This window comes from Solenopsis invicta, chromosome 16 (assembly GCF_016802725.1).
Source record: "Solenopsis invicta isolate M01_SB chromosome 16, UNIL_Sinv_3.0, whole genome shotgun sequence".
Classification (NCBI taxonomy): domain Eukaryota; kingdom Metazoa; phylum Arthropoda; class Insecta; order Hymenoptera; family Formicidae; genus Solenopsis; species Solenopsis invicta.
Genome location: NC_052679.1, coordinates 741,718 through 756,118, shown reverse-complemented (window position 1 = coordinate 756,118; position 14,401 = coordinate 741,718). Strand labels below are relative to the sequence as shown.

The following is a 14,401-nucleotide window of genomic DNA, read 5'->3' as shown; positions in this document are numbered from 1 at the left end:
GTGCTCGAAAGTTTTCCCATCTGCATGTCATCGCGCGCGTCCCGACGCTCAAGTTTTCGAGAGCTATTCTAATTAACGACCTCCCGACGACGGCTCCCGAGGACTTCTTAACGCGGTCGGAGAGGACGCGGGCTTTTTCGACTTTTACGAGCGATTATCATGCGGCGATGCGTCACGCGGGGACTAAAAAGTTGCGCAATTATATCCGTACTTCCGCGCCGGGTGTTCGCCATTTTCGAGTAACGCATCCGCCCGCCCTTTAATGTCCGTCCGCACCCTTTAATCGCGAAGTTATCGCGCGACAATAACGTTTCCACCGCGAAACTCTGCGGCGATGGTGCAACGAATATCTGAAACTTGATTGCTCGTAAGGACAATCTGCTGCTCTCGACAATGCACGTTCGCGAAATAGACAATTCACCTCTGACAGTTTTCTGAAACCGACAACCTCGGAAAATAATTTCGCCGCTCGATCAGAATTGCTGGACAGGAACTGGTGTTTCTGGCAAAGGTTTTTATGCCTCTTTTCATTTCATCGCCACTTCCGCTCGTAAAGAACAGCACGCGGCCTGCGAGAAATAGGTATACCGCGGAGACAATGACTTGAGGTCGAGGAGGAGGAAGAAAGAGAAGAGAAAACGCCTATCCTGCACCCGTCGAGATAAAATCACGGACTTGGTGGAAAATGAATCGCTATCAGAAATCGAGTATTTCTTCGCAAATTTCCGTCTAATTTTTTTCTCTCTCGCTATTATCCGACCGACTGGCTAATAAAACTTGCTCGAAGATCAACGAGCTAGTTTCCAGACGAGCTATGGGGGCAGTATTATATTCGGAAAGATCGACCGATCGATCGGAACTCTGGCCCAACGGCGAGTCGACGACGAGGATTCCTCTCGGCTTCACTTCGAGAAAATAAGCAGAGATTACGTTCTCGTGGGATAAAGGCGCTATATATCGAGATGAGTTTTCGGAGCAACCATTTGAAAAGGCGCACTCTCTAAGGCTTTTCTCTCCATCCTTGCTTTTTCTCTTATCTATCGATACTCCACCGCCGCGTCGCCGCCGCCGATCCGAATGATTAAATGGACCGCAGAACCGAACAAATTAAAGTGTCTCAAGATAACGCTGTTTTTACGAATATTGTGCTCATGCATACATTCGTCCGCTGTATCACATAAATCGCGAGGGGAAATGGCATAGTTCATAAAAGTGCCGTATTTTTGAAACCCCTATAAACATTTCACGCGTACTCAAATTATCATAAAACGTTCAACTACCAAATTTAATCTTTCTCATTTACGTCAGTTTAATTTGAAACGCAACGGGTAGAATTACACGCGTATTTTTTTATTCCAAACACATTTTAATAAATTAGAAGTATTTTTTAGTAATTATCGAATTAAAGAAATAAAATTAGTTTATTTAACTAACTTTCCATTCGCGCGAGAGTGATATTAAAAAGTATTTTTAATAAAAGTTTCACGAGACCTACACACAAAGAAATATTAACTAATAAACATCTGCAGCTAAAATTTTTCTATCATTGCTAAATGTTGACTATTAAAGGTAAAATATTTGCCGCGAGATAAAAATTTATTAGCTGAAATTAAAAGTGAACTTTAGCTAAGAAAGTGGCAGACATTCCTCAATATTTTACGTACATAAGTGAAACCATTGAGAGATGGACGCGATGAATTATTCCTGCAATTCTCATATGTAAGGAATCACATAGAGTAGAATAAAGAACGCAACATTATGAAATTGTTTACTATTGCTTGAAATTTCACTATTACTTGAATAAAAAAGATATCATTTTATGAAAGGATTCCTCAAAGTCAAGTTCCCAAAATTGCATTCCAAGATAAAAGTAAATAAAATGTATTTTGACAATTTCGTTTATTTATTTTTACCTAAAAATTAATTTAAAAACTCGATATTCCTCTCAGAAAGAATTCAAAGCGCTAGCGTCGAAGCACATATAATCTCTAAGATTTTTAGTTCCAGTACAAATATTATTTTGTATTGCGAATAAAATAGCATAATTATTATATAGCGACTATTTTTTTCTGTAGCATAGCATATTTTAAGCTAATAAAATAAACTTTGACAGCAACGACATTAGTTCTCTCTGTTTTAAAGGGCACATTTTAATTGCCACAGCTATATTTTAGTTTTGTTGGCTAATTCTGTCTCTTCGTGCATAATTACGGATGCATTGCGGATCAGTTACTCGTCTCCGAGACGCGCGAAAAATTAGAATGCAAATAATACACGTGTCTCGGTAGATTACACAATGCCGCGCGTAAACATGCGGCGTTCCTAAAATAAGAATGGCCGTGTTTAAGGCAGTCATTTTGATAAACGCTTCGTACTCGTCCCGACAGTCAGTTGGCAGGCGTTCTCCCCCTTGGTGAAACGGGCAAATTTGAATAACGACGAAGCGTGAGGGAAGCCGAGCTCCGCGGCATTAATTCAAGACTCGTACACCGCACTTACGGCACGCGATTAAACACAACCTCATGTCTCTCGTGGTACTAAGTGCGGTCGCGCAATATCGCGCGTTTATACGTCTGTCCTATATCCTATTTAAAAATTCATCAGGCCTTGAAGCAAGTTTTCCCGATATTTGGCAGACTAACGGCAAGTACGAAGCGTATTTCTACTTTGTGTCGCATCATTTGTATGCATGTCTCCTCGCGAAACAAATCACGAGGAGAAAATATAACGTGAAAATATACGAAATGTATTTGAAAGTGGAAGAACATTGCGTTGGAAGGGGGAGGGAGTTTACCAGGCATGCGCGTCGATTGATACGATAGTTTTAACTTTATCTCCGGGAAAGCGAGCGGCGAAAGCGAACGAGACTAGAGAGGACAGGAAAAACGCCAATCTGGTTCAACCGCTGGAAAATAAGCTGAGATTACGTTAGCATATGATGACAGACCTGCTGACAGCAATATCACTAAATTTCTGTGAGAGGGTTTCTTCTGACACGACAGTCCTCAACGCTTCCATTTATGAGAGTCGTTGAGGGCGGCAGATTAGAAAAACTTCTAGCAACGTGGAAAATGCGTCTGAGAAAAGCAGCTCCCGAGGTTATTACTAAACGAAGAGAGAAACAGAGAGAAAGAGAGAGAGAGAGAGAGAGAGAGAGAGAGAGAGAGAGAGACAAGACGAGAGGGTGTATATAAATAATTTTAAAATATTATTGTTATTGCGCAAAATAATCTAGGATATAAAACAATATATTTATATTTTTTTATATAAATTTTTATTTTTTAAAAACGCAAATTTTCCAAATAATTCAATTTGACAAAAAAAATCCAATTTATGCAATTTGTTGTCATTTAAAAACAATTTTCCAGTTATAATAAATGGTAACTTCAAGGTTGAAGTTAATATTTTATACTCGTTATTCATAATTTACTTAGATAATTTAGACAAGATAATACTTCGTTTATGTAAGTGGAAGATGGAGATAGTACAATTTCTAATAACACAGTTCAATACTATTTTGAGACCTAAAAAACAAATTGTATTCTGATGAATTTTTAATTATTGAAAACGAATCCAGAGACTGTCACGTCATAATTTAAAAAAAAAGGCATCAAAAAAGGTAAAAAACAATGATTTCTAGGATTTGCGGGATTTGTAGCACCAAAATACATTTTTTTCTAAATTTTGTTAATGTTACGAAAAAGTATTGACTTTTAGCTTTAACATGCATTTTGTTCTATTTCAATTTGATTCTTTGTTTTCAAAATATGACTAATATAAAAGACACTGATGCTACAACATCCTAAAAATTGTCGTTTTTTACTTCTTTGATGCCATTTTTCTCAAAATTACGATGTGATAGCCAACTTTGGCCGTCAGATTCGTTTTCAGCGACTAAAAATCCATCGAAAAAAATTTTGTTTATTCAGGTCCCAAAAAAGGTCTATTTCTCATTACTGGGTAAGCTAAATAAAAATAAACTAAAATCATTTTTTCAAGATAATTTTGGGATGTAATGGCAAATACTGAAAACGTACTTCGTGTGAAACAAATAAAAACTTGCAAAAATCTACTGCCACTACAATTATCTAAATACATGAACGAATGTATACAAAATTAATTGTTTAGTACATAAGATATGAAAGTTTATTTTACGTTACAAATTAATTAAATTATAGTTTGTTTAGGAAAAACTTAATTGGAAATGAAAACACTTGCCAGTAATGCACTCATATCAAAAGGATGTTTCTGATTTATAGCATAAAATTAATTCCCAATACCCGGATAATTAATTAATGTTGACCTTAATATCAGGCTGTTTATTTAATATTATTACGTTACAATATTATCATCTTTTATATTATTTTGTTATATTATTTTGTATTATTAGACATTTTTCCAAGCAGATAAAAACAGAAAGAAAATAGAATCGGTGCTTTGTGCAATTTTATTTAAATATATCCTCTAATTCTGATTTTGTTAAAAATAATAGACCAGTGAATATTTCGTTTTGAACATAAATTTGCTTTCGACAGAAATGTATCATCAAAAATTTTCACTTTCAATCAAGTTTCTTCTAAAAAATATTATAATACTTATTTAATAAATGTATAGCATAAACCAAACTGTCAATATTCTGTATTCGCACAATTAGTTTCGTGACTGTATTACCTTTAACCAAAAAGCTTGAAAAGATTAAACTACGTTACTTATTTTCTGATGGCATGTAATAAAAATAGAAAATTATGGAATCTTAAAATATTTAAAAACTAAATGTCAAAGCTGTGTGTGTTTTAATCTAAATGTTAATTCTCATCCTCAGCGAATATGATCTTCATTGCTTATTCGTTCGTTGCCCTCAGCGTCTCAAAGGAATAAATGTCGACAAATTTTTTTCTTCGTTGATAATTCCCTAGCTCATCTAACCGTTACAAATATTTCTTTTTCTAAACTGTAGTCCCTTTATTTAAAAAGCACAAATAACTTTCCTCTTGTACCGAGGCATGACATTTAAAATTAAATGCTACTCGCTTTTATCGTCCTTTTATAGCCTTTACCTCGTTCACTACATAGTCAATCATTGATACACACAATGCAATATGTAACGCGGCGGTACATAGCGGCCAGTACGGTATATTTAGCGCTTTTCACAAAATCCTCTAAAATTTGCATTCTCTATTACAATTGATTTCACCAATATTTCACTGGAACGATTAAATGCGCACGTACTGCGGTAAAGTAATTTCATATTTAAACGATAAATACCACGGAGGTTCCCGATGCCTCGACTAATCCTCGCCTCCGAGCGCATTTGTACAAATTAACGCGATAAAGCGGATCATATTATTCCGAGCGACGCGTTTTTTTCCATTCGAGGTAAAATTTGCAGCAGGAGAGATATTGAGAGATTTAAGGGAAACGAAAAAAGCGATAAATGAGAATGCGAACGACGAGGAGAAGAAGAGCGGTGCATTTGATCGGCATGCCCTAACTCTTAAGCTCAATAAACCGGTTAAAGTATTAAGTTTAAGTAACTATGATCAATTATGCGTATCGAGCGAGCAAGAGAGAGAGAGAGAGAGAGAGAGAGAGAGAGAGAAAGTGTGTGAATTCGCGCACTCACAAAGTATAGCTAGTATAAAAGTTTCGTGGCAAACGCAATATTTTAATACTGTGGAAATTGTTCATTCAAACAAGTCACGAAAGGGCTGTCGTTATGTCGCTGGTATTGCGCGAATAATTGAACGAGTTGCGAGAATCGTCGACGTAATATAACGATGTGACTCAAGCGTGTCACTGAATATTCGCCGCGAATCAATCGCGTGAAAAACGATAGAATTTTCATTCCATCGCGTGACCCATTGCCCCACGTCACACGTCTACACCCCTCCCAAACTTTCTCGGTGAACGATGGTTCCACGTCGGAAATCGCAGAGTGTTCGATCGAACTTGAGATAAACATGAGGCTCGATATCCCTCGAGATACCGTCGAGACTGCCGGTTAACTGACGGTCGACCGAGGAGTCCAAGAAGAAGTTAAAAACGGAGCAACGAGCGGGGAAAATCCCAATAGTCATAAAATGCGCCTCACGCGTATGACTGGATTGATAATCGTAGTTTAAACGGGCGTTTTTCCAACAGGGGCGCGAACTCCCAGGGGAGAGAATCAACACGAACGAATCGTTTCGCTGACGAAACCGCCCACGCGATTCTGATTTGCATAGTTATAGGAATATTTCGGTAGACCATCCGGGCCACCTCTCCCCGGCAACCCCGAGGAATAATGATCGGCTCGCGAGCTCGCGATCGATCCTCGCGACAATCGCCGAGACGATCTGTCTCGCATAATTACACGACGGCTCCTGCTCCGAGAGAGTCAGTCTTCGTCGCGAACGGAAATATCCAATCTAACGAGAGGGCGATTTTATTTTCGCGTAGACTGCGCAGAGAGACAAAAATATCCCGTGAAAACAATATGTCCTCCGGAGGAAAACGCGCTGTCGAGAAACTCTCTCCGTACGCTTCTTCCCAGAGAGAAGATCGCGGAACTATCGCTATCGGAGTAATATCCTGATTAGAGCGGGAGATCACGTGATATCCGGTGATATCTGGTTAGAGTTCCTCTCGTACGAGATGGCAGGCTTCGCCGCACTGTTTGCCGAAAGCTAATGGTATACTCGGGGCGACGCAAGATTACCATATAAACCGCAAAACTCTTCATGTTCTCTCCTAGTTCTATCGATCCCAAGCGGTCGCGTCTCCTCGCGCCCTTTACCCTTTGTCCCTTCCTTCGGTTCTGCCATAACACATTCGGTTCAGCTGACGTGGGGAGTAAAGCGCTTTGCTCGTACGCAGCACGTGTACTTTAGAGGGTATAACCTACCATCTGGTTACCAATTAGAATGCAATCTCAATAAAATATTTTGTTAAAGCTAAAATATCTTTGCTCTCGCTTTGATATATTGAAATAAACTTCCGGGACAAACGGAAACCTATTTCGCATAGCGATTTCAGTACGGATCAATGTTTTCCGGCTGCGTTCGCGCTTCTATCGAAAAGTGCGCTTTGTGAAACTCAAAATTTAAAAATAAATGTGTTGTATCTCAAAACATTATCAGAAACATAGAAGATTGTTTATAGATTGTTCTATTATTATAATACGTTTCAGTGTCTATGTAAAATTTAAATATAATTCTCTTATTAGTTTAAAAGTTATTCAATTCTATGTTTTGTTACTCTTGATTCTTATATAAAATTGTGTTTTCTGATATTCATTTACAAGTTTGATGAGGAAATGTCATTACAAATTAAATTAAAATTTTTATACAATATATTGAGTTGTTGAATGTATACTCATACCTTAAAGTGTACCTCTTCAATATTTTACATTTTTACTACTTAAATATAAACAACATTTAGTGACAAAAATATCAAGTAAATAAGAAATAATATAAAGACAAAAATTTAACAAGATTCATCTTGTTTGCATGATATGAAAATATCATGCAAACAAGATGAATTTTGTAAAATTACATCTGATACAAATTTTTTATCATTTTATATAATTGATGATAACATTATTGTGTAATTTTATTTTGAATTATTATATTTTCATAAAAGAAGGTTTGTTGCAGAATATTTAACATTTATTACATATACATATTTACAATTATTGTAATAATGAAATCAATATTTTTATAAACTCTATCAAGTTTTCTAACTCGTACCACTACAAATTTATATTACAATATAAACAATAATGTAAGATTGATGAGTGATAATGGTAAAATTAATAATTGATATAAATAAAAATATGTCAATTATAAAAATTCGAGCCAGATTTATTGCAGTATTTTTATTTTTTTATTACTCGTTATTTATTAATTATTAAATGTTTAATCACTTTTTCGATAAATTGTTAATAAAATAACTATATTCGTTAATAATTCCTTATATTTTTAATTACTTTAATTTATAAATTCAATACTTTCGAAGACGATACGATTTAAGAGAGCACAGACAGATACGCTTTAGACGGCCAGTTTTATAAATCACATCTTTCGCAGCATATTTCAAAAGAGTTTATAACAAATTAACTTGTTAATACTAAAAGGTGTAGCAAATAATAATAGATGCTTGACACACAAGCTACAATTTCGAATTTTGATTTGCATCCAAAATAGCATCAAATGCAAAATATAATAGAAAATACTTTAAGTGGTACGCATTTGGCAACGTTCCTACTAATAAAATTCTAATAAATATTTGTGCAAACGCGTTTATTTGGACATACTTATTCGGTTTATTTGGCTTTAAAAATAGTTTATTTGAAACTGCAGCAAAGTGTGATCATTTTTGATGTATAAAGTACAATAAGCCAAATTCCTTGTTGGCTTGATCTTTGCAGTTGGTTTTAGAGCCAAAATTCAAGTTTTTATAACCAAAAGTTTTTGTTGTTGATCAAGAAAAAAAGAATAAAACTGCAATTTTTAAATGTCAATAACTTTTAGCTGATATTACAGAATCAAAACATTCTTAAGAAACAAATTGGTACGAGATATTTGCTAATCTCTCCCTTCTCTATTCTTTCTATTTTTTTCTTCAACCTCCGTCATAAAAAAAAGCCGAGTAATCCGTTCGCTTAAGTACAAAAGGTTCGAAGGGAAACTTTCGTTATTTCAGCAGCTCGCACATCCGTCTTGAGGGACAAACGCCGTTATCGATTGTCGTTCACGCTGATATTGGTTTCCCTTCGTTCAAATAAATTCAATCCACCGAACGAATAGCCCCTGCACTGCGACGACTTATTCCTTTTTTTTGCAGCCACCTCTAATCGGGGGAGGGGAGGGGGTGGATACATTTTTGTTTCATGTCCATCGAAGTAAACGCGGAGGAGAACGTAACGTCCCACTTTTCGTCCGCTGACGCAAAGAGAAACGATTCGAACCCGCCCACCCACGGCACCGTATAAAAATTTGATCGCTTTCACGGGACAATCGGGTTTTTCAGTGACACGTACCTCCGTACTGAATTTACCGAGTAAATCCGTCGCGCAGTAAATCACACGGCAGTTGATACGAGCCTGGTGCGAGCGTGCACCGGAGAACAATATAATTCTCTCCGCCCCGTGCTCTCTCGACGGCTCTTTCTGTCGCGTTTTTCTTACTGGGGGGAGGGGGCACTTTTCACGCGCGGAATAACCCGATCTCGACATCGCACGACCAATAATTAATTACCTCTCCAAATGTCCCTTCTTGTTTCTGTTTCAGTTACCGAGAAGGAGATTCGTCAATGGTAAGTTCGACTCTAAGAAAAGCAATGGGCTATTATGCGAGCTTGCAAGAGCTTGGACAGGATGATTAAATATTCCGCCAATAATCAGAAAAAAATAATTTACGAGAGAATCAATTTTGTGCCAAATTAAAATAAAAGATTATTAAATTAAACTATAAAATTTTTTTCGTAATTTCCAGTTATTACACAGTTCAACAAAAAATGACTGTTCTTCGAATAAAACTCTAATTATTTTTTATAGTTTATTAGATGTCGAATACAAATCCGGTTTTCTAATTGCTTCATCAAGGCAAAATTTTGAGAAATTTTCAATAAAAATGACAAAAATATGATTATTTTCACGTATTTTATCATATTACAACTATGATATCTGACATGCTGCAAAAGTTTTACTGGAATTAAGATTAAGTATGTTGTTGGAACTTTCAATCCTCAAAAAGATTTTTTTGTGTCAACTATGATTCATTATAAAATTTATTACAGAAAAATTGTAAATTAAATTTATTGACAATTTATACCTTTCACCTTTCAATTATAGTTATTTAAACTGAAAAGTTTTTCAGATCACTAAATACGAATCTGACGTCAAAAATCGACAAATTCAGTATCATGAAAAATCTCTACACATACATTTTTGCAAAAATTCTTCCTTTTTTAAATTTTAATTAATATATACATATGCTCGCCACATTAAACATACATATGCTCGCCTGCAAGGAAAGAACAATTTTACTGCAGCGTCTATAAATAGTTAGATATAGATCAGAAAATAGTTTTATGTTGTTACCGCCAAAAATAATTATCATATGTAGAACGCCCAAGCATGATAATATTGCTCCAAATAGTTTTGACATTTTAGCAACCAAATTATACATCTGATATAACTTTTTTAATGTTTCAATATAATTATTTTCAGATCTGTATTTCAGCAAAATTGTACTTTTTGAGTATTTTTTAAAATTTGTCAGTTTTACTGATACAAAAGTGTCTAAGAGTCTTAATGACACTCTTAATTTTAGTTGCAATTAAACCTCTCTAGCAAGTCATGCACATCATAACTACATGATAAAATATGTGAAAATAATCCTTTTTTGCAACTTTAACTGTAAATTTCTCGAAATTGTGACGTGACAGAACAAATTGGAAACCGTGTTCGTATTTAGCATCCAAAAAACTACGAGAAATGACTAGTCTTATTGTGGTGTTATTTTTGCGTTGAATTGCGTTATTAACATTTCAAAATTTATACTTTAATTTAAAATAAAATAAATAATTACACAAGAATTATATATATCATGTAGGCACAAAGGATTCCTAAAGGATTGCCCCGATGGATTGCTGACAGAACAGGTATGCACTGTTTTATATACTGTTGAAACTATATTAACTCTTTCCTTTCGTTTCACCTAAAAGAAATGTCGTTTGCAATATAAGTAAGACATAAAACAAAAAATTAAATGGTCGAGTGCAGTACTCAGGACGAAAAGTACATTAATCATTGTTGTCACGTGACAACAATAGCCGGAGGAAAGGGTTAATCACCCTCAATAATCAATACAGTAGGTAAAAAAGCTCGTACTATATACAGCGCTCGCGTGATTTCAGGGCTTCATAAAGATCTACAAGCAGTTCTTCCCTCAGGGTGACCCGTCAAAGTTTGCCTCCCTCGTCTTCAGAGTCTTCGACGAGAATGCCGTGAGTTTTTTCTTGTCACGTATGTAGACTCGTCGCTTCTCGCGAAACCACATGCTTTTCAAATTCGCGTTCGTCGGATATTCGGCGTTCGCGTGCAGGAGCGACGATCACGCGATGCGCGTTCACGACTATCTCTTACTCAAATTATTTTTCCTCCCCCTCGATTGCTATATGCCGCTACCCCTCGCAACATCTTTATTATCCGTTATTTAATCGCTCGGTGAAGCTTGACATTAGATAAGATCAGACTCTTAATTTGCATTGCACGCGCTGAACAAATTCACGCGTCAGACCAGAGATAATCCGATATTGGCGATCGCGATTCGCTTCGCAAACGATCGCGCGAGCATTGGCATTCGCGCCGCGAAGTCGAGTATGTTTACTGAAAATATTGAGAAAAATATCTGAGACGGAAATTTGCCTTGGATTTCTCTCGCGAGACTATTCGATTTGCGGCCCGAGAGAAAAATACGAATACCCGGGAGAGAGAAAACTATTTGCACAATGTATCGGCCGACACAATTGCCAGACTGGCAGCCGATAGCTATTCGCCTTTAAAGAAACGCGATCGCAAAGTGATCCTCGAATATATACCGCGATCGATAGGAGGGAGCATTTCGCGTGCGACAAAATAAGGATACGTCGGATTGTTGTTTCAGGACGGCACGATAGAGTTCGAGGAGTTCATAAGAGCGCTCTCGGTGACGTCGCGCGGCAACCTGGACGAAAAGCTTCACTGTGAGTACCTCGTCCTTTATTTCCCACAAAAAACTCACCTACTCGAATTTGAAAGGGTTCTCCCCCGTGCGCTACTTTGTTTACCCATCTACTTTAGACACGTCGCGGACAATCGCCGGGATCGCGCAGCGAGTTCTCTTTGATTTACCTAACGTGATTAAGTCAATAATTCAAACTCAATTTTGTCTGGGAAAGTAAAAAGTTCGCCGCTATAGTAACACTGCACAAAAAGTCAGAATTGGTGTTGGCGACGCAACTTAACTTTTACATTTCCATAAAGTCGATGAAAACTAGCCGTTAATTGAAATCAAATTAAAGTAATTGAAAGAAGTTAATTGAAAGAAAAAATAGTGATAGAAATATTTTTCACTTAAAAATGTATCTACAAAAAACTCGAAATTTCGAAATTTATTGTTGTCGCTTTTCCAATGTGCTGATTGGTTCACATTCAACGCTTACTTCGTAAATGACAGCCGTTCACGGGGGGATCAAGTATTTTGATTATTTATATTGAGGGGTTAATAATGTAATATTCAATTTGTGATTTGTATGAAATTATGTAATATAGGTCTTGTAGCGCGCGCCTGTTTTGTCTAGTAATATAAATTTTGTTTTCTTAAGAAATAGAAAATATGTAGTGAGTAAACAAACAGAAAATAAGAAAAATTTATTTATCCTCAATATATTAAAATATAAAATAAATCTTATTTCAAATAAATGTATATTATATATTAAATATAATATACTGTATAATATATAAATGTTAAATACTATTTGCTTTTCTTATATTCACTACACAAAATATTTATTTTAGATAGTATTCTTTACAGATACATATTTTAAAAATAAATATCTCTATTGAAGATGCTTTCATTTTTCTCCAATATGATGAAAACAAACACAAATGTTAATAAAATTGCATTCAATTAAAATGAGATAATTTTTAAATTTGATTGTTAATAATACGCTTTTTTCAATTTCATACCCAGAAAGTATTTGTATACTGTAATTATACACAAAATTTGAAATGACTTATGAAAGACAATCGCAACGTAAGAGATAATCTCGATTGTTCTCTTCGAGAGAGAACTATCGATGAATGATCACAATTCGGACAAAAGCAAAGAATGAAAGCCTCGCCGAGAATGTTGCGGTCGGGATATCATCGGAGAAAATAGAACTTACAAGCTTGCGAAGTCGTGCATGAAACGAAAGATACCGGTTTCTCATACGAACAAAGCGCACCTTCGGATTTTGTGTACTCTCCAGGAATTTCAGTAGCAGAAGTCAAACGCGTTTTTCTCCCTTTTCCTATCTCTTTTCCAGGGGCCTTTCGTTTGTATGACGTGGACAATGACGGCTTCATCACAAGGGACGAGATGTACAATATAGTCGACGCGATATATCAGATGGTTGTAAGTGCATCCTTTTCAAATTACTTGTTAACCCGCGAAGAAGTTTTCGAAACGTGAAACGTTTTGTTGCTCTTTTCCTAATTGAGTTGAGACCTAATACGCTTTTCCTATCAATGTCTATCCAAGGATTTTCTTAAAATAACTCTCTGCTTTATTGACGTCACGTGAATTTGATGACAATTAGAAATTTGTTAAGTATTTCAACTGTCAATAGTATGCTGTTCGATAAAACGGAAAAACTGAACAATCTTGACTGGGAAGTAACGAGTTTTTTATAATTTCGGTTACAATTACTTTTTTTAGTAACAATTATTTCTTTTTTCTGTCTGCAACGGTAACGGTAACGTCGAGCACTTTTATAATAATAAAATTTTATTGTTATTTTTAAAGTTACTTTAGAAATGAACAATATATACATTTAGATCATCTTTTATAAAAAATTGGATGCTATTTTAAAAAAAGAGAATAAGTCGCCAAAATCTCGTAAAAAAATAACAAAAAAGTAACAAATTGTTACTTTCAAGTAATAATAACGGTAACGTGTTACTTTTGAAATTTACGAATAACAGTAACGAGGCTTTTGAAAAAAGTAACGGTAATACACTTTGCTTTAATAAAGTAACGTTCTTAACTCTGGAATGCTGTATTATCTCAGTATTCTATTACTTATTTGTTTATTTGATATCTATGATCGTGTTTCGTTTATTTCGCGTTTCAGTGCACTTCCCTTATTCATCGTCTGTAAATAAGGTCACGATAGCACACAACATTTTCGTGCTTGTTTAACAACTAGCTATCTGCGATGCAATTGTAAATGCATCGCGCGCAAACGTGCTTAATATCAAGTCGATATTTTATCCGAACGAAGCGCGTTACGTGTAACCTAGCAGAAGTTATAATCTTCTTCCGCAGTTTCCGAGCAATACATGCTATTATACAAGCGAGTTAGCAACGTAAACTATAACGTCACCTCCACTTCGCTATTGCTCCTGACAAGCGCGATGTACGCTTCTTTTGAGTTACAATGCCTCGTACTGTGCAACGCGCACTCTAATCTTTCGCCGGTTGTAACATCTACTAAAACTTTAAAGCCCGTATTTACATATAACCGTTACTCTTGAATCTCGCCTTGAATATCACTTAGAGATACCCAGGATGACGTTTCATATTTTAGATGAGGTGCCATATTTTGATTAGAGATAAAATGAGAGCATTTGGATGGAAGCAAAACAATTATTCATGTTTACGAAATCACTAAA

The 14,401-nt window shown here is 35.7% G+C and overlaps 1 protein-coding gene across 2 annotated transcripts in view; it reads left to right on the top strand.

The window, feature by feature from the left end:
• Window positions 1–14,401, top strand: part of LOC105196071 (frequenin-1) — a 79,210-nt gene that overhangs the window by 40,467 nt on the left and 24,342 nt on the right. For both annotated transcript variants that reach the window (XM_011161799.3, XM_039459154.1), the window contains 5 exons: window positions 9,270–9,294; window positions 10,596–10,644; window positions 10,900–10,989; window positions 11,649–11,727; window positions 13,054–13,142. In XM_011161799.3, coding sequence (XP_011160101.1) covers window positions 9,270–9,294; window positions 10,596–10,644; window positions 10,900–10,989; window positions 11,649–11,727; window positions 13,054–13,142 — 332 coding nt within the window. The remainder of the gene's footprint in view (window positions 1–9,269; window positions 9,295–10,595; window positions 10,645–10,899; window positions 10,990–11,648; window positions 11,728–13,053; window positions 13,143–14,401) is intronic.